Source organism: Tachypleus tridentatus, chromosome 11 (genome assembly GCF_004210375.1).
Source record: "Tachypleus tridentatus isolate NWPU-2018 chromosome 11, ASM421037v1, whole genome shotgun sequence".
NCBI classification, from domain to species: Eukaryota; Metazoa; Arthropoda; class Merostomata; order Xiphosura; family Limulidae; genus Tachypleus; species Tachypleus tridentatus.
In genome coordinates, this window is record NC_134835.1 from 85,633,514 (window position 1) to 85,659,986 (window position 26,473).

Below are 26,473 nucleotides of genomic sequence, written 5' to 3' on the forward strand. Positions count from 1 at the left end.
CACATCATATTTAAAAGTTTGTTAGGAATTTTGAAGAACTAAAAAGTGTTTTCAGACTAGATAAAATGGAATAAATAAATATTAAATCTTGAACAAATACTAAAACTATATAAGTTTAGTCATTGCAGATAATTCTTATATATGTACATATATATATAATTTCATACTTGTAAAATATTTTTTTATTAATATTCTAAATGTGGCAGAATCAGTAACTATGCTAGCATTTCATCACTGAATTAATTTCAAAACTCATGAAATTTTGAAAGTTCTTAGAAGTAACTGTGTTTTAACTAGTAGCCAGAATGTCTGAACTCTGGAAAGAGTACATTGTTTTATATTGCAAGGTTACAGAGTGTGCTTTAACATTTCAACACTGTGAGTTCTTTAGAATGCATTGGCAAAAACTTTCCCTTGGAAATATTTTTAACTCTTCAAACAGTAAAAATGTTTGAATGTCCCTAAGTCAGCTGCAATTTTGCTCATTTAGCATTGTAAGTGTATAAGAATCTGCTTGTTTGCAAAGCTACTTGTAATAATATAGTCTTTCTTCCTTCATTGCTGTATTTAATGTTCAAATGGCTATATATTTCTACAAAGCTCTTACATATTCTTGGCACCACTCATATTCATTTACAAATATTGCCCCAAGTTATGTTAGCACTTCCACCAATGCAAGATGTTAGAAAGTAACTTCTGATTTTGATTAGAATTTTTAAATTAAATTATTGTTATTTTTTTATAAATCAGCAGCATATATTAAAACCCAATGTAATGTATATAAGTTCAGTGTAAACTATTGAGCTGATGCACTTTATAATTCTCTTTACAAGTAAATCAGTGTTTTGTATATTATTTATAAAAAACTGTGTTGCACTGAGCACTATTTTCACACTTTATGTAGTAAAGTTTTCATAAACAAAAGTTCTTTTTCTTAGAAGCAGTACATATATGTATACACATAAACACATGTTCTTACTAACATCTAAGGAAAATTACTATTATGTTTATATTATACTTTCTTAATTAGACTTGGCTGAATATTCAACATATTTGTGTGAGAAGTTAGTTGAATATAATCTTTTCTTTTCTTTTTACAAAACCTGGAAGTTTTAAAAGTTTTTTCATTCTTTTGAAATTATATTTCTCAGTATTAAATTGCACTACACCCACACCTTTTAAAATAATTCTGAATAATTCAAAATTAATTATGAAGATCATGTGAAAGATATAAATAAAGAATATTATGTAGGAAGTTTACGTTGTGCTTAAAACCTAAGGTACTTGCAGTTGAATGCTAGAATTCTTAACAGAACAAGAAGTCCCTGAGTATTATAGTAAATGTTTTTGCTGATGAACATAGCAGCAAGATAGATAAACACAATATAATGAAAAGTTTTGCATGTTTTTCATAAAATTATGTAAATTTCCCTTTTCCTATACTTCCTAATCTTAACAGATATAAAAGAACTTTGAAAGAACAAGTAAAAAAATAGATTTTAAAAAATCTTTTAGGTAGAGATAAAATAAGGTTTAATCTTTATTACTAACCTGGTCTTTCAGTTGTAGAGGAAATGTTAGGACATCTTTATGCAAAACCTCCATCAGCTGAGGTTTACCATGAACCTGGGGTTGCAGGTAATTTTTTTCTTTTTTTCACAGCACAGTTTTCAATGTTGTGAGCCTGCATGGTACATGTAGTATTTAGTAAAGGGAACTTCCTTCACCCTGTATTATACATATTTTAGGTATTTAATCAATTTAACTTTTTTTTTTAATGAAAAACAAACAAGAACAAAAACCTTTAGAATGTTGCATGTACAGCAGAATGGTTTAAAAGGTTTGTATTTTGAAGTTCATATTTACTTTACTTTGTTTTTTTCCCCCTTTTAAAATAATTACATAATGTATGGGAATACAATGTTCTTAGTTCAAAATACGGAAACTTGTGGTAAAGAAATTACAATTATCCAATGAATAGTAAAAGTTGCTTTAGTGCCTAGTAGCTACAGTAGTTTAAAAGTATTGTCTTAATTTTAGTAAATAATAGACCTCATTATCTGGCATTAAAGAAAGAAATTACTAGAACATATCAATCTGAAACATAAACTCTTTAATATAAATGTTTTTGGTGTTCTGTATTGAATAACTAAGATGTGGAAAAATGTACAAAATTACTTATGGGTTTATATTTTTATTAACAGTAACTATCTTCATCATAATTTAAAGGGTGAAACAAATGCTGTTTTTGTAAGTGGAATTTAATGTCTGTAATCTTAAAAAATAAATTTATATCTAACAAGTTAAAACTGATAAGACTTGATTGTTTCTCCTTGTGTTATAAAAAAAAAGTACAGTATGTATAAGCTGTAATCATTATTACTATATTTTTGGCTACTGAAATCTAATAATAATATTTTAGGGTAAATTTTTATGTTTCCAAAGTTTTGCTTTACAGTGCTAACTGTTTTAATTTTTCTTTCCAATAAGCATACCTTGTAAATTATGTTATACTCCCATATCACCTGGGTAGCATGATTCTCCTACCATATATACCCAATCTTATTTTGTGTCAACTTTATATACTGTCAACAATGTGCTGGATATGGCTGTATCTTTTTCATTGTTAATACAAATCAGACTGGTATTGTAATTTGAGTTTTAATTAGAAGAGAGAATCACATCGTAATTAATAACCTTTCTTAAATTTATACAACATTACAATCATTTGTTTTCATCATAAAAAATTATTTCATTGGTTTTAATAAAAAAACAGTTGTAAAAGCTTACAAAAATATCATTTATTTACACCATTGTTATACTAGAATTATTAAAAATAGTGAATAGATCATTAAAATGATATTTTAAAGTTTTATGAGTAACATTTCAATACTTCTTTAAAGGTTTGCAGTATGTATTAAGCTATTTAATTGCACTTTTTCATTAATTTTCATTGTTTCTTCTTTGTACAGTAACTTGAAATTAAAAAATCCACTTTTATTAACAGGAGAAGTTTTTTTTCATTGTCTCATGTTTATTTATAGTTCCAAGGTATCATAAGTGCATATTAAGAGTATATGCTATCTGAAAATATTGTTTTATAGTAGTTACTGAAATTCAGTAACCCAGCCTTAGTTGGATTGCATTGTTTCAGGTCACTCATAGTTTTCTGTAAATTTGAATTATAAGAACTGAATATAGCATTTGTGGATCATTATGTAGTGTTTCACAGTAACAAAATTTAGTGAAATGAGTTTAAAGACTAGTAATCAGTTTCATCTGTTGTTATGATAGCTTTTTTTCAGTTCTAATCATATGAAGGTTTTTGATGTCTAAGACCTCATTTGTATTTACAATACTTTATCTTAATTTCTACTTCAAGAACATGTACTGTAGATGGACTTTGATTCTTCTTATTTATCAAGATTCTCAATCAATGATTATTTATAGAATTACAGTTAAAGTGTGATAAAGAGTTATTTATTTCTGAAAGTTAGCAACTCTTTTGCTTCTTTTTTATTTGTTAAAAATATTCTGAAAATAGTATCTTTAATACTACTAAAAAGATGTTCTTCCCTCCTGCTCCAGTCTCTCCAGTGTTTTTTTTAAGTATATAAAAATATTTCTTTGGTACAAATCACTTTTTATGTTGAAAGTCCTTTTTTTTAACTGTAGCAAAGTAGTTCATACAATGGCTCAATTTTCTTCAAGTACAAATTATTAGCTCATAGCTCTATTGGTTCTTGACCAACTTGAGATTAAAGTTTTGAACTAAGGAGGTCAAATCATTTTGATTGATGTCCTTGACAATGCTCAAGGTCTCATAGATTACTTTGCTCTAATCTTGCCTAAAATAATTTTAATTTGAGGGTAACTTGATAGGCAGGTATATGCTTGCCCCTCCCCACACATGGTACTGCTAGCATATAAAAATATAGTTAATTGTAAAGGGAAAAAGTATGATAGATTAATTTACTCTTAATTGTACCTTAACAAATTTCAACTGCTGCAGCAACTGAGAATTCCATCTTGTTTTTATTTAGAAATAAAAATCATATAGAAATCTTAACTGAGAGAATGTGATTAATTTTGGAAGTTTCAATTGGTTTTATTAATTTTATTGAGCTTTTTTGTAGATAACAGTTTGTTCTAGTCATGAATTTTTCAATGCATAAAGAAGAAAGATATAACTTGTCAAGTTGTCATGGAGAAACCAAACTAATGGATGCTTGAACTTTTGGAAACAGTCAGTGTTTTGTTATTTCACAGAACAAAATAAAAATCTATAATCAACATTTGGGATAGAAAGAGTTTTTGTGCATTTGTTGTTGTTTTTTAGGTTTTTTATAAAACAGTGGTTTTAAAACATTTTTCACTGATGACACCCTAACCTGCTTACCTCTGATACCATATATTTTTGTTTTGAAGAGTTTTTTTTATATTTTTAATTATCTTTTGGGGGGAGATTGCAACACCTTAGCAATTTGCCAGCCATGTCACACAGTGTGGACACCACTTGTATAAAAATTAATTGCTAATTTACACATTTTCCTTCATATATCTAAGATAATTGTTATTATACATTTCCATAGTAGGGTATACATAGTAAATATTACTGATGAAAATTTCAGGAAAAAATATTCGTGTTTTACAAAGATTTTTGGAATATCAACTTACAGGCTTTTTTTAATCTTGATAAGTGAAAAAAAACCACAGTAAATGGAACAAACTGTCAGAATTCTAATATCAGAGAAACTAATTTTGACACATTCGTGCATTCTTTTCAATTCCATATTGTCTCCTGGTGGAAAAAAGTGGTCAACATTTGCCTACATGACCCCTGATATTGGAATTCCTTTAAAGATACAGGAGGTCAGGAAGTTGTTAAATTCAAAGTGACCTTAGAAAGTGTTGAAATTAGGCAGAGTTGATTAAGCAACTTTTGATGATTCTTCATTTTGTGTAGTTATCTGGTTTGTATAAAATTCATGTTGATTTCCAATGAATTTGATGGCCAGAATCTCTCACTAGAAGAAAAATGACTGTTGAGTTTATGTTCAGAAAGTCTTGTGACACCTACATAACATTTCTTTTCTCACATATTTGACATGGTATAACATAAATGTCTTTTTTATCTTCAAGAGTTTTTCGGTTTGAAGTCAGGTTATTATTAATGGTGCTTGGGTATTTGTATATGATTCTAAAGTTATTCTTCTCTAATATTTTTTTAAGGAATTCAGTGTTAATGTTGGAGCCAGTATACAGTGGTTTCAGTTTATTGTTGTTGTTGTTTTTTGTCATGGAACAAGGTTTTCCTTGCTTTGAGACAATTTGTAATGAAACATTGTGAAAAATGTAGTTCACTGAAAATAGAAAACATATTTTTACTTTTGTGTTAAAGCATTTTTACATGGCATATTGTATATTTCTACGAAAAAAAATGAAGAAATAATAGATATTTTAACCTGCTTATTGTGCCACAAAAAGAAGTGAACATAAGTTAAATAATTTGTTGAATTGCAGTATACCAATTTGGTTTCAAAATATTCCATGAAAAGTTTGCATGGTATTAGAGACTGTGGATTTTTCACGCCGGTTTTATATTTTTGACTGAAATACTGACCAAGACAGATAAATACACTGTTGTTTACACAGATTTCAACTTGTCAACATTCAGCTGAAGGACAGTTTTTGAGAAAGTATCAATTTAATAGTTCAAATATTGCCCTTCCAACTTGTCAGTAGTGTCGTGCTCATGCGTATTGACAAGGACAGGATACCTGTCTGTGAAGAAGCATAGAGAAGAGAAATCTTTGCTGACTTTCAGTTTTGAATCAGCAACCTCTGTGTGAATCAGAAGTTCATCATTTAGAGCAGTGCTTCCCAACCAGGGGTGCTCACACCCCTTGGGGATGTGAGATAGGATTTCAGGGGATGTGAGGTAACATTTGTTTTAGCCACCTTCACCTTTATTCTTAAATAAATAATTACTGTGAGGCGTGCAAGAACATATTAAAATTTTTTAGGGGTGCGGGGCTTAAAAAAAAGGTTGGGAACCACTGATTTAGAGGGAAATGTTTCATCATATAATTTGTAGCTGCAATAAAGTATTTCTTGACACTGGTGTAGAAGCTGATCAGGTCCAGGTCCTTTTCATATTTAATAATGTATTCCTTGGCAGCATTTCCAATAGAAACTGCCTCAACAGATTTGCATAAGGATTCATTGTTGTAGTCAAGTTCAGTGATGTTGCCTTTAAGATATTCTGGCTTGATGTATCTGACAAGTATATTCTTAACTTGTATAATCTGAGTTCTATGCATAATGAGTATGCAAGGTTTTTCTCTTTGCAATATCAAATTGGCTTGCTCAAATAGAGGAATTGCAGACTGAAGAAAAAAAACAAAATAACAAGTTCATTTTGTTGTCCAAGAAAACTTTTAACTTATCTAACTTGCTCTGTGCATAATTGTTTTGGTTACTTTCTTGCTAGCTTTCGTTTTTGTCTCTTTTTTTTTTTTTTCATTGATTGTCTCTTCTTTAGTTCAAGGTCAGACTGCTTAAACATATATTGAGCTATATCAAATGTTTCTTTGTCTGCTTTTGGAGACTGTTGTCTTGTGTCCCTGTGTGGCTGAGAGGATGTCTTGACTGTGTCCTTGTGTGGCTGGGAGGGTGTCTTGACTGTGTCCCTGTGTGGCTGAGAGGATGTCCTGACTGTTAAAGTCTTGCTGCCTGACTGAGCTGCATGTTTAGATCCTTTCAAATCTAGTTTTTTCTTTTCACAGTGAAAATACTTCTTCAATGGCTTCCACATGCCCAATATTCTGATGAGGCACACCCCAAGTGATAGCCATCTTGTTTCTTTGTCATACAATCCTTGAAACTCTTTGAAATGTTGTTTTCTGCTAGAACTTTTGTCCAGAAAATAGTAGATATCTATCAATATATCAGAAACTGGGCAGGGCAGTTCTCTGAAAGCTTTCTGGACAGCAATATTCATGAGGTGACAGGCACAGCCCATGAAGTAAATGCTAGGCTGTCGTCTTGAGATGTGTCCTATCACACCTTAACCTATACCAGACATAACTGAGGCATTGTCTGAAGAAAAACTAAGACAGTTTTCCCATGGAATTTTCCTCTTTGTCAATTCGTGGTCCAAAAGGTTGAAAATATTCTCTCCCGTTGAAGCTTCTTTCCATTCCTCCATTGTCAAAAGAGAATAAACAATTTTTCTAAGCAAAGGGTCAAGATATCGTACAACCACTGGATACAGTTTTGAGTCATCCTTGTCTGTGGATCCATCTGTGGCTAAACTGTAAACACTGTTAGTAAGTATGCTTGAAATCATTTTGTCATCTTAACAACCCAACATTTGTACAATGGCTGTAGTTTTGGTTCTAGCACAGCCATATTTTTTCACTATATCAGAGTCTGCCAACATTTTTCTGAACAGATGTCTTGCATGATTGGCTACAGCTAGGGGTAAATTATGACCAATGACGAATTGCATGAACATCACTTCTGCATTTATGGTTTCATATTCTGAATTCTTACTCATAAATGTCATTATCTGCAATGTTTTTTTGTCTTCGCCTCAGCCTTTTGTTAGTGAGATGCCGATTTTGTGTGTCTGGACCAATCGTTTATCCTGCCATGTGCCACTAAAAATCAATGTGACAAACTGTACAAAACGCATGACTGTCACTGACATTTGATCCAATGACTGGATATTTTGCACTATGATCTTTCCTAAATTTTTGATTCACAGTTTTAGTCATTTTAGATTCGCCAGAAACAAGACAATCTGATGAACGAGGCCTTTTTTTTTTCCATTTTGTGAACAATCACATTGGTGTTTCTATGCCACTTAGAAAACGAGAAATACCCATCTATGCGAGCGCTGATTGGCTGACAAGCACTGATGACGTAAGTATGGATTCCCCCACGTACCCAGTATGGAGAAGCACTGCACTCAAACTATTGGTAGATGTCAGAGATACAAATATTTTTTATTATTTCAAGCACAAACATGATTATTGCAATTAGCCATTTGGACTATGTCTTTTATTTGTTATCAAAATTTATTTGTATCTCACTAGAAATTTTCTTTTCACCCCTTTCAATCCCTGGGGGGAACAATTTCTCACTTTATTGTATAGGCCTATATAATATATAATAATTTGGGAGTTGCAACAAGTTGTAATATTTGTCTGTATGAGTGTATAGTCGTAATGTATACACCAAAATCATAATGATTACGCTCAAATCGTAATGGTTGGCATCTCTGTAATAGAGATAAAAGCATCAACTGGAACAGGCAAAGATATTTTCAGTTCAGGTAATTTTAAAGAAATTCTATGGTTTCTTTAACATTAACTTTGGTAAATAAAGCAAGATGTCTATTCCCAGTTGTTGAAATAAAATCTCATAATAACACATCCAAAATACATCCATGTGAATAAAGTCAAAAACACTGATCTAAGTAAAGGAAAAATGTTAAGTTTTGATGTTGAAACTTTTTTGAAGTCATTAAAACAACATGACATGCAAATTTGTCAAAAATAGTTTCTCTGATGTCAAAGTTCTGACAGTTTGTTGTGTTTACTGTGTTTCTTTTCACTAACTGCTTTAAACAATATTATGTTCTTTTATTATTTATTTTGATAAATTTCCTCCAGATAAATGGTTTACAGTATTTGTGTCAAAATATTTAAAAAATATGTAATAGTAATATCAGGCTGTCTTGTATACTGGTAATGCAAATAATATAATTTATCCTATAAATTGTAATGTGTATGTGCAGGATTTCAGTCAAATAAACAGGGCAGAAAAGACGGTACAGAACTTGGTGATGGGGAATTATGGTTTTGAAATGTTTATTTGGCTAAATTGTGGCTTGTATGTTTTTCAATGTGATTGTAGTATGTTTTAAAACTGTCTTTAGTTTTCTGGTACAGTACTTCCATCTGCTCACAAGATTAGCTTTCATTCATTGTGGCTCCTAATATACAAACTTTTTTTTATGTGTGCCACAAGGCTTCTGCTTTCTCCCTGTTAGAAATAAGTGATTCCAACATGTTTCTCATGTAAATCATCATACGTCATCTCTCCACCAATAGTAGCGTAGTATACCCATGTGACTCCTTCTATGCACCTCTACTGAATTATTACTTCTTGTTTGTCAGTGCTTGTGCTCAGACAGGTTTGTTTTTTGCCCTGATTTCAGTGTGACATACAGCTTCTTCATGAAGCAGTTATACTTTATAAACTACCCAATTTTCTTCAGAATTACCTTTATTATACCTCTTTATAGTAGCTTTTTTTTATACATTTTTCTTTTTGTCTTCTCTTAAAGTATGGATTCTGAAGTTAATGTTACTACTTCAAGTGTCTCAACTTCAACAGATGCCTTATCTCAGGCATCATGATGGAAGACATCATTGCTTATCATCATGCAGGCTGTTCTTATCTCAACCAACAGCTGTTGTGTTATGTTTTACTCAGATGGATAGCATGCCATGAATTTCTTATCAGTTTAACCCATGCCTTATTTTCCCACCTACTTTTTACCCTCACAACTTTTTTTTTTGTATCTTTCCACTATTCATCCCCATTTGAGGCTTTTCACAGAAATGCTGTGCATTATCTCATTTATCATTGCCAACTCTGATGTTACATATATAGTTTCTCTCTTGTTAGAACCTTCTGTGTTTGGATGTTGTCTCATCAAGGGCCTGTATATACCTACATTTCTCCTTCAGGATTTACATATGACCCTGTTTTTAAGGTGTTTTGTTTTTGATACAATCCTGAAGTCTTTGGAATCTCAGGTGCAAGACGTCCAACAACAGTTTTTCCTTTCTCAGTTGGAGCTAAGTTTGTCATCTATTATGGTTTCCCATCCTTCCCCTTCCCAGCTCTTACCCATCCCTTCTCCTCAAGTTGCCACAGCTTTTTGTTTTTCTCAATCGTACACATTACCAACAGTACTGGTGTTTACCTGGTGGGCTCTGGTCCAGTAGGAGCTTAATTTGCAGCCTTTCCCTCAACAACACCCTTTTGTCAACAGTATTTGGGTTCTTCAAGTTTTGCTTTAATGATTCAAGATCCCATTTCTTGCTGCACTTCCCTCATCTCCTATACCAGTTTCTTTTCCTCCACTTTTAGATCCTGTTGTTTTTAGTATCTGTCAGAAGTAGTTCAAGACCTCCTCACAGAACAGGCTATTGAACCTGTACCCCATTAGTCATCCAGTTTTTACTCTAGACTGTTTGTTATTACCAAGAAAACAAGGGACTAAAGGCCTTTAATCAGTTTGTCCCATCTCAGTCTTTTCATTCAACTTTTCTGTTTCACAATAGAGTTCTATCTAACCCTCTAGTGGCTATTCTCTACAGGTTTATAGATGACCAAGATGGACATAGCTGAAGCTTATCTGCATATTCCCATCTCAACATTGTCTCGTCCATATCTTTGGTTTGTCCATCATGGAATGATATACCAGTTTTGTTCCCTACCACTTGGACTTGCTTCTGCATTTTTTGTTTTATTTCAGGCAGTCAGGGCTTTTGCTCTTCATCTTCATACCCTGAGGCTGTGTTTCTGTTATTCTGTGGAGAAATGGCTTCTTTGGCCCATTTGAAACTGCAGTTGATCAGTCATTCAAGCCAGCTCTTTGACCTGGCTGCTCAGGTGGGCTGGTTACTCAAATTAGAGAAGTCATACATCCATCTAACCCAGTACTTTGTCCATTTGGGTGTCTCTTTCAACATTCATCTCTGTCTGGCCCAACCTTCTCCTCTCCGACCTCCTTCCATGGAATTTTTAGTTTGTCATGTCCTATCTGTTCACTAACCTACTACATGTGTGAGATTCTGTCAGTTTTGGGGATATGGTACTTCATTACACCACTGGTCTCCCTAGATCATACATTTATGCATTTCCTACAGTAGACTGTAAATTGAATCTTGCTCAAGATTCCTTGTGTTTTCCTATTACACTTCATATTTTCCTAGTGGGTGATTTGCTTTGTTGGTTGGGTGTCCAACTTCTTCCTCCTTGTTGAGATTTCCATCTGTTTATGGATGCATCCCTTTATAGAACTGGGGTGCATGGATCAGTCACCAGGAAACTTCATGTCATTGGTCTGTCAATGAGCAGCCCTTACAAATCAATATCCTTAAGCTACTAGCCAACCATTAAGCTTTGGATCACTTCCTACCTTTAACTAGGCATTGTCTGGTGATTATTTATTCCATCAGTAGAATAATGATGACAAATGTCAATCACAATGTTCCATCCAGTTGAGATCCCTGTGTTTTGTACATAGGATCTCCTCTATTGGGCCCACATGCACCACGTATTTAATTGCATGTCATGTTCCAGGTACTTTTCATCTTGTGATAGATTGTCTTTTCCCCTACCCAATAAAATTTAACTGACAAAGTGGTCCTTTGATCCTTTTGTTTTCAGGTGGCTTTGCAACTAATAAAGTCTTTCCTCATATCAATGCATTTGCTACTGCCTTGAATCATAAATTATCCCTCCTTTGGTCACTGGTGCCTCATCCTCAGGCTTTTGCTATTGATTCCTTTAATCTAAAATAGCCTCACAAATTTCTGTATGTTTATTCTCCTATCTGATTGCTTCATCAGGTCATTTCTCTAATCCATACCACTCTTTGCCAGGTCCTTCTGATAGCTCCTTATTGGCCTGCTCAACTGTGGTTTCCTAATTTTCACCTTCTCTACCCCTTCCTTTCCTTATTCCCTGCTCTCCTTTTTCATCCCCAGTAACCTCTTCTACATCATACAGCTCACACTTTCCATCTTCACATTTGGCTTTTGTCTGGTACTTGGCAAAAATATTGGATTTCTTCTGTTGCATTGCTTTCCATTCTTCTCATTCAATACATTCTATGCAGGTATATCAAAGGAATTGGAAAGTCTTGAACACATGGTTCCCTTCTTAGAGATTTCAAGCTGCTCAACCTACTGTGGCTAATGTGTTCAAGTTTCTGACATTACTTTTTCACTGGGGATCTTTGGTCTCCTCAGTTTTGGATTAACAGCAGCCCTATACAACACATTTAACCTTTTCTGTTAGCATAGAATCTTTGCTTCACCTGCTCTCACCATGTTAATTTGTTTCATCCAGATTTGTTGTCCTCTCCAATGACCTACTCTTTGGAGTGGGATGTTAATATGGACTTCCATTACCTTACTTTACTTCTATTTGAACCTCTTTCTTCATGTTCATTTTCACCTTTTCCTGAAAACATTTCCTTCTCCATTTGGTCTGTGGTCATCGACAGTCTGACTTCCTCACCATCAATATTGCACACACACTTTACCACCATACCTATCTTCTTTTTTATCCAGATAATTCCTTCCTCCTTAAAATCTCAGTGGCACCTGAGGGTAACCCTTCCTTTTTATCTGTTTCCCTTCCCTCTATCTCTCAACTTTACCTTTGTCCCAATAAGAATAGACTTCTCTGTCAGATGTGTACCCTTTGTTACTATATTGCCCACATGGCTTGCTTCCATGGTTTGCATTCCAAACACTTTATCCAATGGCAGTTTTCTTCATCTTATTCCTCATTGGCCCTTCCCACAGGAATTTGTTACAGAAATTCTGTAACCGGGTATGTGGACTGAACTTAATACATTAATCTCCTATTATTTACATCATATCAAGGTTTTGGCTTTGTTAGGTTTTCAAATTGCACCTGTGATGGTTCTTCAAACTTCTGTGTGACTCTAAGACTGAGTAGGTTTATATTAATGGTTTCTTTTATTTCAAGTGCCTATCCTTCATACCTTCATCACATGGATCCCACTCTTTGGTGAGTGGTGCCTGGCCAAGTGTTTTACAGTTCAAAATCCACACTGTACAGCCATGTCAACTTGTGCTTTCCATTCCATATCTTCAGAATGCTCACCATTGAGATGGATTGTTGTCACAAAATTGCTTGAAGATGGATAATCTCATGATATTGCTTCATAAGCATACCCTGGAGCGTACCATCCTTGGACTTCATGGGTGAAGAAGGAGATACCTGCCCATCACTGCCCCATCATAAATTGGCATGGTCTGCTTTTCAAATAGTTTCATGATCGTCCATTGCACAGTGTCTGCTGATGATATTCCTCTGGACTTTCTTACACATTTTTACCCTTCATTCTTCAAATGGAGTATCAGAGCACTTACCAGTTTCAAGCCAGTTGGGTGGTTAATCATGGAGGTGCCCTGCTGAATATTCCACACAAAAAAAGACAATATTGTTCAGTACAAAGTAGGATGGTGGTGTTTGCTGTAGATGACATTCTATCATCCAATATGCATTATACAGTTACTATGGCTTGAGACATCAAATTGCAATTCACCTCTTCAATTGGGAGCACTTTTCCTACCCCCACACAGATGTCAGTATCCCGTGGCTGGGTTTTGGATTTACTTTAAACCAATCAGAATAAGTTCTCACTAATACTGATGTCATGATCCTCATCCAACTCCTTTATGGATGTTAGTAGCATGGGTTTTGGATGTTGTTGACTTGCTAGATGTGGTCCATTGTGTCCTAGCCACTCTACACCATGGGGTTCATCCATTGTTTACCCACTTTTCTGCATTATAGGATTGACTTGCATATATCTGTTTAAGGATTCTATTACTTATCATTACTTACTCAATTACTTACTCAATTCTCTCCTACTTGTATGTGCTTCTATCTTTTTTATGCCCTTTTTGTGTATTCTTGACAGAGGGGGAAGAGTATACATGGTCAAAAGTGGTGTTGTTTCCTTCTTTAGGTCTTCTGATCTGACTCTTATCATCTATGAAGATATCCTTCAATTGCTTTTTGGAGTTATGTCTATTTTTCCCTGACACCATTCCCTCCTTGTGATCAGTGTGAGATTTTAGCTAGTCTTGTGAATGAAGGGAAATACCAAATAAGGAATAAAATTTTCCCATACTGAAAATGTGTTTCCAACAGGCACTTCTCACCCTTTTCACACTCTTCCAGTGCTTCCATCTTCTGCCAGACTTCAGAGTTATAGTTTATGGGTGGTGCATGACATGAGTATACTATGCTCGTGTTGGTAGAGAGGTGATACATGAGAATATACTGCAATCACTTGATCCCAGTATACAGATCTGGAAGGCTTATGGAGTGCATAAAGAAAATGTGTGCATATAGGGAGCAACAATGAACAAGAATAACTAATTTGTGAGTGGAGAGAAGTACTTGTTGGCAATACATTTTTCAATATAGGAAAACTATAACTTCCAGTTAGTTGATTTTTTAGGCATTTATCAAAACTTTTGATATTTTTTAATCTTATTTTTAATATGTTTTATTTCAAAGATATTCATTTGTAAGTTCTACTGTTAACATTATCAAATATTTTGTTTTAGTTACAGGTGTTAATGGTTCAACTACTGCCAAATATTCCTCCAAGATTCGGGTAAATGATTCATTATCCAGTGAACAAGAAACTTCAGGGAATAAAAGGTGTGTGTATATAGCTAATTTTTGCTAAATTTTCATAATCTGTGCTTTTGCACCATGATGAGGAAGATATTATTTTGGGAAAAAAGTATTTTGGCAAATTAATTAAAATATTTTTTTTTAAATAAGTGGAATGATTTATGTAATTTAAATTAATTTATTAATGACTAATTCTTCCACTTACCTACAACATATTAAAGCATTTACAATATGCTTGAATTTTGTCATTTTGAGCATGGTTTTCAACCACTAATCATATTTTTAATTGTCATTTGATTCTGAGGAAATGGTTTAAACGTTAAGCTGTATTTTAATGTATACTACAGTTAGTCATCGAGGGAGTGAAAACATTGTGAAGTTGAAAGAACTTCTTTCCGATAAGAAGAGAATTGCAAGATTTAATATATAAAATGACTGAATGGTTGCTTGAATTGTAATCTGCAAGAAAATTAAGAAATATAAGAAAAGTAACAACCTAAAACATAGCCCTTTGATAATAAATCTTTTGACATCAACACAGTTAGCTTTTATCTTGTCAGTAGTATACTAAAACTTTGAATCTGAGTAGTTATGATGTGTATAACCCATTGCTACAAAAATATGCTCCACACTTTTATGCCTTGGATTCCTTGTAAAGGTGAAAGTTCAATCCTACTAATAAGTGAGACAGGATTATCCCAAGAGTTAGTGGTGGGTGCTATTAATTAGTTGCATTCATTCAAGTCTACCAATTTAAAACAAATAACAGCTGTGTACTGTTTCATATAATTTTGTAAAAAATTCTGAAACAAACAGAATTCTTTAATATCTTTAAAAAAATTTACAGCAATATATTAACATAACTGTAAGCCAATTATAAATTACCTCACTGAAAATAATTTGTAGATAACCTCTTAATTCGGGGGGGTATAGAATTCACTGTACCCTGGACTCCAGGATGCCAAGTTTTACTTTTATACTTGTCCCACCTAAGAAGTAGTTGGGTTTTTTCACAACATTTATTCTATTCCTAAAAAACACTCCAGATAAATTTTTAGAGAGCTATACAAGTTACTGAAAATTTTGAACTGCAGAAATCTACCAAATAGACACAAACATTTAAAAGTGTTTACCTCTAAATCTAAAACCAAAATTATATACACAGATTTACATATACCTTTAATTCAGAAATTCAGCAGTGATGCGTACACACACACTAATAAACTTATTTTTATGCATAAAGTAGAGGAATAAATATGTAAGAGCTAATTGGAAAATGCAATATATACCATTTCCAATAAAGCTGAGCAGTCAATTGCATTGTATTGATTGTGTTCACTGTTAAATAAAAGAAAAAGTTTGTGTGAGAATTTTGTAGAATGGGAATGGGATAAATGCATTTTTCAGAAAGGTGAGTAGATTTTTTCAAGCATTTTGTCCCTTAGACTAAATTTTTTTACCAAAATTTTACAGCCATGATTTAATATAATCATAATTTTAAATTGCAACACAGAATAAAGGATTAAGCATCTTATGTTTTAGGACAAAGTGATGCTTTACTGGCAAGTCAGCTATTGTAAAGTGTTTTAGACAGTTTTGGAAAACTTTGAAAACTTACTCTAATTTAGTTAATATCAGGTTTTATGTAAGTGGGTAGGAAGGATTATTTACCGTAGATGTCTGTGACTTGTTGGCAATAAATTTCAACAATAAACAAACAACAAACTGTTCACTTGTCGAATTTATATACAAATTTTCTTTATGCTGTTGGCCACTGCAGTTGTATCCGGAGTTTTAAAATAATTGTTTCTTTTTGTATAAGTCAACACAGGTTTGTTCAATTACTTTAGAACACAGTTGACAAGACAGATACTTTTTCTGTACTCTGTTGTTGCAATATAACCTGGAATAATTTCTGTTAAAACAAATGCCACTATGCACACTTTATAGCTAAACTTACAAACACACTCTCTATATCTGTCTAACTATATCTCTCAGTAACTTTGCCTAACTTAACTTTGACTACATTTCAAACACATTTATAGCCTGACAGAGGCCTTGAACATTCTACACGTTACAAGATATTATTTTGAAATAGTATTCAATTGGAACAAGAAAACTTGAGAAGTTTCTAGTAACATGGCACAATGATATGAGCACCAGTTCACAACAGTTGAATTACACAGTGTATGATTTCTGCATAGTTACCCTTTCATTTACATGTAGTTTAGTTGCACTGTAGCATGCAAATGAGCATGTGATAACCTTCCACCATTCAGAGTGAGACACACCCTCCTTTTATACTGTAGATCATTCTCATAATTTCTGAATTTGCCATTTTTGAGTGCAGTTGTGCCAAATGTATGCTCAGTACTTTGCATTTTTTGTTTATTTGAGCTTTTTGCTACCTTTTCTAATAGCTTTACATTTGTTGTAATTTGCTTCTTAGAGATTTTCCTAGTGGAAGATTTTGTTTTCCAAACAAATGAACTCTCAATTTCTTGTAATAACTGTCACTTCTGACATGGATCCTGTCTCAACTGATCCAGCCACACTTAATTCTACTGTGCCTTGAGCTCTTTACTCCTGACAAAGGAGGCTCCAGCCTTGCAGCATCATGAATTAAGAGATATATGCAGCCTACAACACCTCCTGACCTACAATCAGATCTTCCACTTCCTGGACAGTGTGTTTCTGAGAATGAAGACTTCGTCAGCCTTTTTTTATTTTCTGCTTTTGTAACTCTTTCTTGGTCCATCCCTCTGGTTCATCCTCGTCCTTTTCTAGCCTTTATGGAATGATATATCTCACATTTCTTCAGGCCCAGCATGGCCAAGCATGTTAAGGCATGCGACTCGTAATCTGAGGGTCACGGGTTCACATTCCTGTCGCGCCAAACAGGCTCGCCCTTTCAGCTGTGGAGGCGTTATAAAGTGACGGTCAGTCCCACTATTCGTTGGTAAAAGAGTAGCCCAAGAGTTGGCAGTGGGTGGAGATGACTAGCTGCCTTCCATTTAGTCTTACACTGCTAAATTAGGGACAGCTAGCACAGATAGCCCTGGAGTAGCTTTGTGCGAATTTCAAAAACAAACAAACACATTTCTTCCCATTTGTCTCTTTCTTCTGTTTTGTATGGTTCCTTCCCCTCCTTCCTTCATTCAGGCACATCATCAAATTATTTGGTTTTTCCCTCTCACCAAGTATTTATGTCCATGTAAAATAATTCCTGACACAGCTGCATTCAGTTACCAGCACACCTAGTCCTCCCACATTTCACTGACATGCATGCTTTGCCATATCATTGGTTAGAATTTCCATTTCATGGTTTTCTGACTATAGAGTTGCCAATTCAGGCTCTGATACTGCTACTTCCCTTTATGTGTCTCCTGCCCATTTCTCTCATTTTCATCTTATTGCTACAACTATCCTCTATTCTTGTTAGTTATCTAGAGTTTCTCTTTAGGTTTTCTTGGCAAATACATGAGGTATTTTCTTTTCTCTGTATTGTAGCGTTTATCTTCTTCTACCTTATTCCTTCATATGTGGCTAATTTGTTGTTGGGATCTCCTTGACAAGTATGCTCTTTTGCCACATATGAATTTCCCTGGTTCTTATCTGTGTGCATTTGCTTGTCTCCTTTCTTGTTTTAGTCTGTTTTTGAAGATGTTTCTGATACCTTAGAGTTTCTAGTGGAGCTGTATACCAGCATATCTCCTTCCTTATTTTTCATCATCTTTCCCAGTTCTTTGCTGTTCCTATTCCTGTGCCTCATCCTTTAGCATCATCATCTCCACAGGCTCCATCTTCCCATGCTAGATCATCCATTGTCACTTTTTCAGATATCAGTATCATCTGTGACTATCTTTTGGGTTCTAGTACCATAAAATTGCAGTTTACCAGCTTTGCTCATCCATGGTGTCCTTTTGCTGTAGAATTTTGAGTTCTTCAGGTAGTTGCTGAAGGACTGTTTTTTCAGTTTTCTACTCATCTTCCATTACCTACTACAGTCCTCATTTTCCCTCCTCCTCAGAATCCATTTTCTTGTCAAGGTCTAACTAAGGCAGTTCAAAATCTCATGAAAAAGGATGCTATAAATCAAGTGTTTCACCCTTCTCTGGGATTTTATTCCTGTCTGTTCATTTTACTCAAGAAAACAGGAGATTGGCATCTGTTTATTAATCTTACAAACCTCAACCATTTCCTTGATGCCTACATTAAACTGTGGGGCTTTTTTTCACCCTCAGATGGATGTTCAGTCTAGGTCTTTGAATGATCAAAATTGACATTTTGGATGCTTAGCTTCATATTCCTATTTCTCTTGCATCCAGTCATTACCTTTGGTTTATTCGCGAAGGTTAGATATTTTAGTTTTGCTGTCTCCCTTTTAGTCTGGCATTGGTTCCATGCATCTTTTGTCACATAGTCAGAACCTTTGTCCATCATATTCACTACCTAGCATTGCAGTTTCAATTATGGGAGGGGAACATATTTGATTTTTTTGGAAATGGTTGGAAGTTGAGTATAACCAACACATCAACCTGTTGGTGCTTCTGGCTGTTAGTTAAGTATTGGATCCATTTCCTGCCTGCAGTATGTGAGCACATGCTCATGATTCATACTAACAATATGACAGTTGTTTTTATGTCAGTCATCAAGGTGGCACCCTGTCTCACTTGCTTTGTCTTTGGACACTGGATCTCCTTTTTTGGGTCCAAGCTCATCATCTCTGTCTTATTGCTTGTCGCATCTCAGGTGTTCTGAATCTTGTGGCAAATTAGCTCACTTTACCCAACAATATTCTACCAACGGAATGTTTTCTTGCTTCTCAGGTGTTTCAGTGGTTATTCTCCCAGCTAGGTATCCCTCTTACTTTCATAATTGCCCTAAGTGAGTGGAGGAGAAAGATGTGTAATGTTTAAAGACTGTGAACAATATCTCCTACCCAGAGGCTCAGAAGTTACTGTTCCCCTCTCCATTTTGGACATATGCTGTTGCATTCCATTCCACTGCTGCAGTAGGAGTGCAGCAGAGTCATTCAACATTTTTCTATCAGTGATAATTTTGAAGGAGACTGGCCTTGGTTGATGCCATCCAACCTATGTGCCTTGTTGGAAACTGGACCAGGCAAACTGGTTCTCTTCACTGCTCTCTTGGAACTTGATCCTTTTGTCATCTGTAAGTCATCGATAGACAACTGCATGGTATCAGTGACTGACTGTATTGTCTGGGCAGCTGCAAAATCTATTCCTGAAACCTTGACACAGTATCCTTGTCCATGGTGGAATCCTGCTTGCCAAATGGCATGGGAAGCTTAAAAACAGGTCTGAGATGCCTTTTCACACTTTCAAACCACATGAATTTTTAGCAGGCCTGTACACATGCTTCGCAGTAAGACATCAAAGCCAGAAGGAATTTTGGATTAAGTTTACAACCAGTATCTCTTCTACCACTAGTTCCAAAATCATATGGGACAAGATTTGGAAAGTCAGTGGGCAATATACTTCTCTTTCCCTTTCGATCTTGCTCCCTGATGCCCAGAGCATTACATATACTTGGTGAAAACTTTTCTTGTGCATCTAGTATTTCTGTTTCATCATCTACCTTTTTGGCCATCAAGTCTTTGGAAGAGCGATCTCCACTTGCCTTTTAGGTTGATCATCTATATGATATATAATCACCCCTTTACTTTGATAGAACTCAAACTTGCTCTCTATTGGTTTGGCAGTACATCAATCATACCTGATGATAGAAACTATGAGATGCTATGCCTTTCTTGCTATTCTTTTGGTTGTTTTTAACTGGATTTGGCAGGAGAATGCTTTTCCTGATGCTTAGCATTGGGCTATTGCACCTCCTTTTCCCAAGTCTCAGAAGGATCCCAAGATTCCTTCAAACTATTGTCCAATTGTTTTAATAAGCTGTTTCTGTAAGATCTTAGAGAGGATGGTTAATGATCTTATTATTTGGTTCCTTGAATTAAATAACCTCCTTTGATGCATTCTTGTTCTTTCCTACAGGAATTTGGATTACTCCAGGATTATATCTTGAGTGTCACACTTTTCAGTGTGAAGATTAATGCCATAATTGCACAACTTTCTCCTACTCTTGCAAATGGACTATGTGTTAACAACTTCCACATCTCATGTCAGTTGTAGAGCATGAGGTTTATTAAGCAGCAACTTTAGATTGCCCTCAATATTTTAAGTGGACCATAGGAAACAGATTTACATTTTCTTTGTCTGAAACTGTTTGTAAGCATTTTTGCAGTTAATAGGTTATTCACCTTGATCCTGAGTCTGTTTCAGTGAGTTTGTTCTTCCCATGGTGCCTGAAACAAAGTTCTTGGGTCTTGTTGTTGTTGTTTTGAATTAAGCACAAACCTACACAAAGGGCTATCTGTGCTCTTCCCACCACGGGTTTCAAAACCTGGTTTTTAGCGTTGTAAGTCTGCGGATGTATCACTGAGCCACTGGGAAGCTCTTGGGTCTTGTCTTTGATCATAAGCTGATCTTCATTCCACACATTAAGCAGTTATGTGTCAAGAGTACAAGTGCATTAATTATCCTCTGAGTCCTTTCTTCCACCTCTTGAGGAGCAAATCAATGTTCTGTACTGAAGATCTATTGTACCCTCATTCAATCCAAACTGGACTATTGATCTGAGATCTATTGTTCTGCCAGGATCTCAGACTTACAGATGTTGGACCCCATTCACCATTTGAGGCTTCAACTCTGCATGGCATATGTTTGCATTTCTCCAGGCCAGAGTTTGTGCACCAACTCTCACGAATCTCCTCTACACCTATGCTGCTTGCAACTTTCTTCAAAACTTCGATCTTTACCACAGCATCCTATCTGGGGTTATGACTTTCTTCCTCAGTGGTCTTTGTATCCAGGGGCAGCTGGCTGAATTGGGACTGTCCTGGGATAACATTGCTGTTTCCTCACTGGCCAGCCCATCCCACTATGGCTTATTACTATCTCCAAATATGACTTTTCTTTTAGTCATCTGAGAATGGCAGATACTTCCGATTGGAAGTACTATTTTCTATTTGCCAAATATCTTTTGAAACATCCTTCCATTCTCATTTATATATATGGTTCAAAATCAGGTGACTGTGGGCTCTGCCATGGATTTTAGTAGTTTGGTGGTTGCACACATGATTCTCTCTATGGTTTCTGTGTTCACTGCTGAATTGTATGCCATCTCTCTTACCTTGGATCATGTAGAAGCTATGAAGTACACCAATTGTGCTTCTTATACTGACTGGCTTAGCTCTTTACTGGCTCTGGAATCACCTCATGTTAATTCCCACCTTGTGTTCATCAATTTCCAAAATAGACTGGCCTATTTCTCTTTATAATCCATTTCTATCCAATTTTTCTAGACACCAGGCTTCATTGGTATTTGCAGAAATGAGCTCGCTGACACCACAACTAAGTCTCTCTGCTCTGGTGCTATCACTGCCATGCCTGTACCATATATAGACTGTAGTCCTGTATTCAAGGTTTGGCTCTGCACCACTTTGAGTGAGCAACATGAGAACATACTTTTCCAGATCAAACCCTGTATTTGGCCATCTTGTTTCTGTAAAGATTGGAAGGAGAATATTGTCCTGGCAAAACTATGCATTGGACACAGTTTTTAACTCATCAATTTCTTTATTTGGAACTGATGCACCAAAATGTGGCTTTTGTGACACTTAAATCAGAATAGCCCATGTTTTGCTGTGATGTTGGCGTTACACCCTTGAGCAACAGTACCATTTTAGACATGTTTTTACCATGGATTTACCCCTGATATTGGACAGTGTCATTGGCAATTCAGAAACTGTCCACCTCACTTGCATTTTTAAATTCCACTGGTCTTTTCAATTCTATTTTAAAGTTTTTATTTGAAATTTGGCAATTGTTATGTTTTACCATGATTCTTTTTCACATATTTTTAATAATTTTTACTTTTATTTTTTATACTGGTTTGGTGTAGATATCATAGTTGCTTTGCACCAATAAACACCAACCAACTTCTCCCATATCTCCTCTTTCCTGATTTCTTCTCCAGCAAACTACTTCCTCCATCTTTCATCTTGTCATAGCGACAATCAGCTATGCATGGGTTTTGTCTGGTTTCTTGCAAGGAATTTTAGATTCTTCTGTGTGAATATCACCTTCTTTCTCATTCTATCCATTATTCTTTCATTCTTGTTTACCAGTGTAAATGGAACATTTTTTCCTGCTGTTCTCTGCATCACAGCTTTCACCTTGCCAACATTCTGATTTTTTTATTTAGTTCTTCAACAGTGGTTTATTTGTTTCTGTCATTGCTGGATATAGGATGGTGTCATCCAGTACTTTTCATTTTTCCAGTTGCCACCACATATTTTCCTCTCCTGTCAGTCCTTTCTAAGTTCATTCTTTTTGTTTTCTTCATCCTTCCCATCCAGTTGCTCTATCAGCTTGGAACCTCAGGTTTGTTCTTAATGCCCTTACCCTTCCCTCTTTTGAGCATGTGGCCTCTTGCTCTTTGTACCATGTCTCCCTTCAGACTTTATGTTTTACTCCTCTTTTCTTGTGTGCAACATAGTTCAAATATCTTTACTATCAATGTTTCCTGCATTTTTTATCATCATTTGTTTCTTCTTTATCGTGAACATAGGATTTCCTCAAAACATCATCACTTTCACATCTAGTTTCCTTTTGTCTGTTTCTCATCTATATTCCCATTCTCATCCATATATATATATATATATATATCATCATTTTTGTCCTGTGTGGGCTATTTGTTCTTATATAGCTTGTGTGGCTTCTTTTTGCAACTACTGTTCTAGTTTTTATCCAAAGGAATTTTTACTCTGTCTGGGATCTCTATCCTGTAACCCATACATCTTTTTCAAATTTTATATGTAGCTTATGTTTAATTATCACTGCATATTCCAAGTTTCCTATTACCTTTTCTATGGTTGTTCCCTTCTATCATCCTTTATAGGACATACTTAACTTTAATTTCACACCATACAGCCATACAAATCTATAACACTCACTGAAAAGACTTGTTCCACAAAACTATTAGAGGTTGCCTGTGGTATCTTGTTTCATAAATAATGCCTACACCAGATTGTACCAACTTATGAACTGTCAGGAGTAAAGCATTGTCAGAACTGTCTCTCCAGTCATAGTTGAATCAGAACAGGTCTGCTTTTTAAAATTGATTTTATATGGTCATCCATTGCACTGTTTTAAGGTCTTGTGTTCCTTCAGGCTCCTCACCATATTGTTATTCCCTTCTTTCCTAGCATAGTACAGGAGTCCTTGCCACCAGTTCCTAGTCGTTGGGGCAGTGGACCATTTAGGCTTTCTTCTGATTGTGACCAATTACAATGGGTTGAGAGTGTAGTAGTGATCTTATGTTGTTGTTGATAGTGAGTACTATCTACAACTATGAGTACTATGCTGTCCAGTTTTGGGCTGGATGAATCCACTACATGTAGTTTCATCCCTTCAGCTGGTTTTCCTCATTGTACTACTGCCTGGATGTTGGTTCCCATGTAGTCTGGTGTTGGATTTGTGAAGGATCAGCCAACATAAGTCATCATACTGCAGAATGGATGAAAATTTCCAGACACTGCCTGGTTTTGTTCTGGAGTTGACCAACCACATTTGCCTTTCTCCTTTCTTCTGTTATCTGGATGTTGAGTTTCCAGGTGGTGTGTGGTTGGTTGTATTCTTGGTCAGCACATATGCCCTGGTTTTGTTGTTAGAATGGAAGTTGTTTTTCCTTTTGCTTTCTGGTTTTGAGGTGAAGACAGTTAGGACCATCCTCCTACCACAGACTCGAACACAAATACCTAATGTTGCCTGGTTTTCTATGTGAGTTGACCCACCAAATATGGTCTGATGTTCCTTAGCCAACGTACACCATTTGGAATGTCTAATTACAAATTGGACATGCATTTTTTCTACCTGACTTATGATACATATCTTAACACTGGGTGAAGAGTATATACCTGGTTTAGATGGGGTATGATATACAGTGAGTGTGACTCTTTACATTAGGGTATCACATTGCATAGATTCTCTTTAGTCATCTTCTGAATAGTGCTCATCTATGTTACTTTTATGGTGATCCCACCAATATTTCAATGTATTATCCTATTTATTATGTGAGAAAAGATAAGGTATCTATTGGAAATTAACATTTTCCTGCACTGAAAATGTATTTTGAGTAGGTACATCACCCACTCATCCTCTCCACTTCTGATACATTGTTTTTGCCTACTCTTGAAAGAATGAGAGTGCTCTACAATATAGAGGAAGTTAACTGTACTAGAAAGGTGTGTCAAATTCTTATTCAAGAAGTTGAGAAAATTCTCTAATGATAGAACCACTGACAGTTGCAGGAATATTTTTTACAGTTTAGAGATAGCTTAGATATAGAATTAGCTTTTATATTTATGTTTAATTTAATGTTGTTGATATTGTTAGTCTTTTGAATGTTTCACTTTACTGTTGACATGTTTTATGTACATTTATCACAAATTCTCTCAGCTAAATTTGAGTATGAATAACTTTATGTTTCAGAGAAAAGTGTAAAGAAAATGGTGACATATCAAGCTCATCAGCAAATCTTACAAACAAACATGCAAAAGAAGCAAATTTACCTGTTTCAGAAGGAAAAAAAAAGCCAGTTACTCTAAAGCAGAACAAAACAGATTTCCGAGTAGTTTCTACTCTCTCTAAATCATCTGTGGAGACAGAAGATAAAACAGACAACCCTAGTTCACCACAAGTTGCAGAAACCTGGAAGGCATCAACCAATGGCATTCAGAAACTTGTCATTACCAAAACTCAAGGGAAATATAGGAAAAAGCAGGTTAGACTTTTGTCATATATGGTTTGTTTTTTAATTAAAAATTTTTTTTTATGTACACCATTTTTTATAATTTTTTTTCAAAAATAATTAAAAGTGTTGCTTTTTAATCTTATTTAAGCCTTATAATGTCATTCTGGTGAATGATAAAATATTTCTTCAAATCTTCTTTACACTTAATGATATTCCTATGATGTCTGGAAGGTTCAATAACCCTAACTCAAGAACCCAACAATCAGCAAGACTTTTTAATTAACCTTATAAAAATACTTAAACTTTAATTAAACAGATACTTTGAAATAAGACATTATTTTCAAAAATTATTTGTATTTTTGATATTTAATATCTGGGTTACTGTAACATGTTAATACATTATTTTTATACCACTTTCAGTAACAGTTGTATCACTAAGCAGATCTTAAGTTAGCTTGATTTAATATTGTACAAAACAGCATTGTAAGAATGAGAAAGAAACAAGACAATGCATTTGTTTTTTTTCATACACAGGTAATTTAGACAATTGTTTAACTGATCAGTTTAATTTAGTTTTGTTGGGCATTAATATGATTGAAATTTTATACTGAAACGGGAAAACCAATATGATCTGGAAAATAAAACATCATTTAATTGTCTGTAAATTAATGTATAGAGAAATAATTTCAAAAAAGATATTTTACTATCACAAGAGTACTATGGCTGTGAATTTGGAAATTTAAAAAATTAGTAAACTTAATATTTTATATTATGTACTGTTATGGTGAAAAACAAAACAAAAACTTAGTTCAGCAGAAAATTGTAACATGCAAAATCACCATATTTACCCTGGTTTTATTGAAGATATTTTAGGTAGTTGTAAAATTTTAATTGCACTGAGAATACAAAGTATTTAATATAATACCTTTAAATTTAGTGCACAAACTAGAATGTTTCTTTACAAGTAACTTATAAGTCACTTAAACTAAACTTTTCAACTTTTATTTGTATATTCAAAAACATGCAATACATCTTTGTTATTACAGTTATATTGTCAATCTTCTTAGAACTTTCTCAAGTAGTGTTTAGTGTAAAAGGACCATAGTTGTGAACAAATTGGAAATATTCAGTTATAGTT

At 34.6% G+C, this 26,473-nt stretch overlaps 1 protein-coding gene across 26 annotated transcripts in view; it reads left to right on the forward strand.

Annotated features, from left to right (window-relative positions):
• LOC143232664 (bromodomain adjacent to zinc finger domain protein 2B-like) overlaps positions 1 to 26,473 on the forward strand; it is a 186,296-nt gene that overhangs the window by 68,976 nt on the left and 90,847 nt on the right. For 18 of the 26 annotated variants that reach the window (XM_076468345.1, XM_076468332.1, XM_076468333.1 and 15 more), the window contains 3 exons: positions 1,564 to 1,638; positions 14,424 to 14,520; positions 25,074 to 25,365. In XM_076468345.1, coding sequence (XP_076324460.1) covers positions 1,564 to 1,638; positions 14,424 to 14,520; positions 25,074 to 25,365 — 464 coding nt within the window. The remainder of the gene's footprint in view (positions 1 to 1,563; positions 1,639 to 14,423; positions 14,521 to 25,073; positions 25,366 to 26,473) is intronic. The other 8 variants (XM_076468356.1, XM_076468343.1, XM_076468350.1 and 5 more) reach the window with 1 other exon arrangement.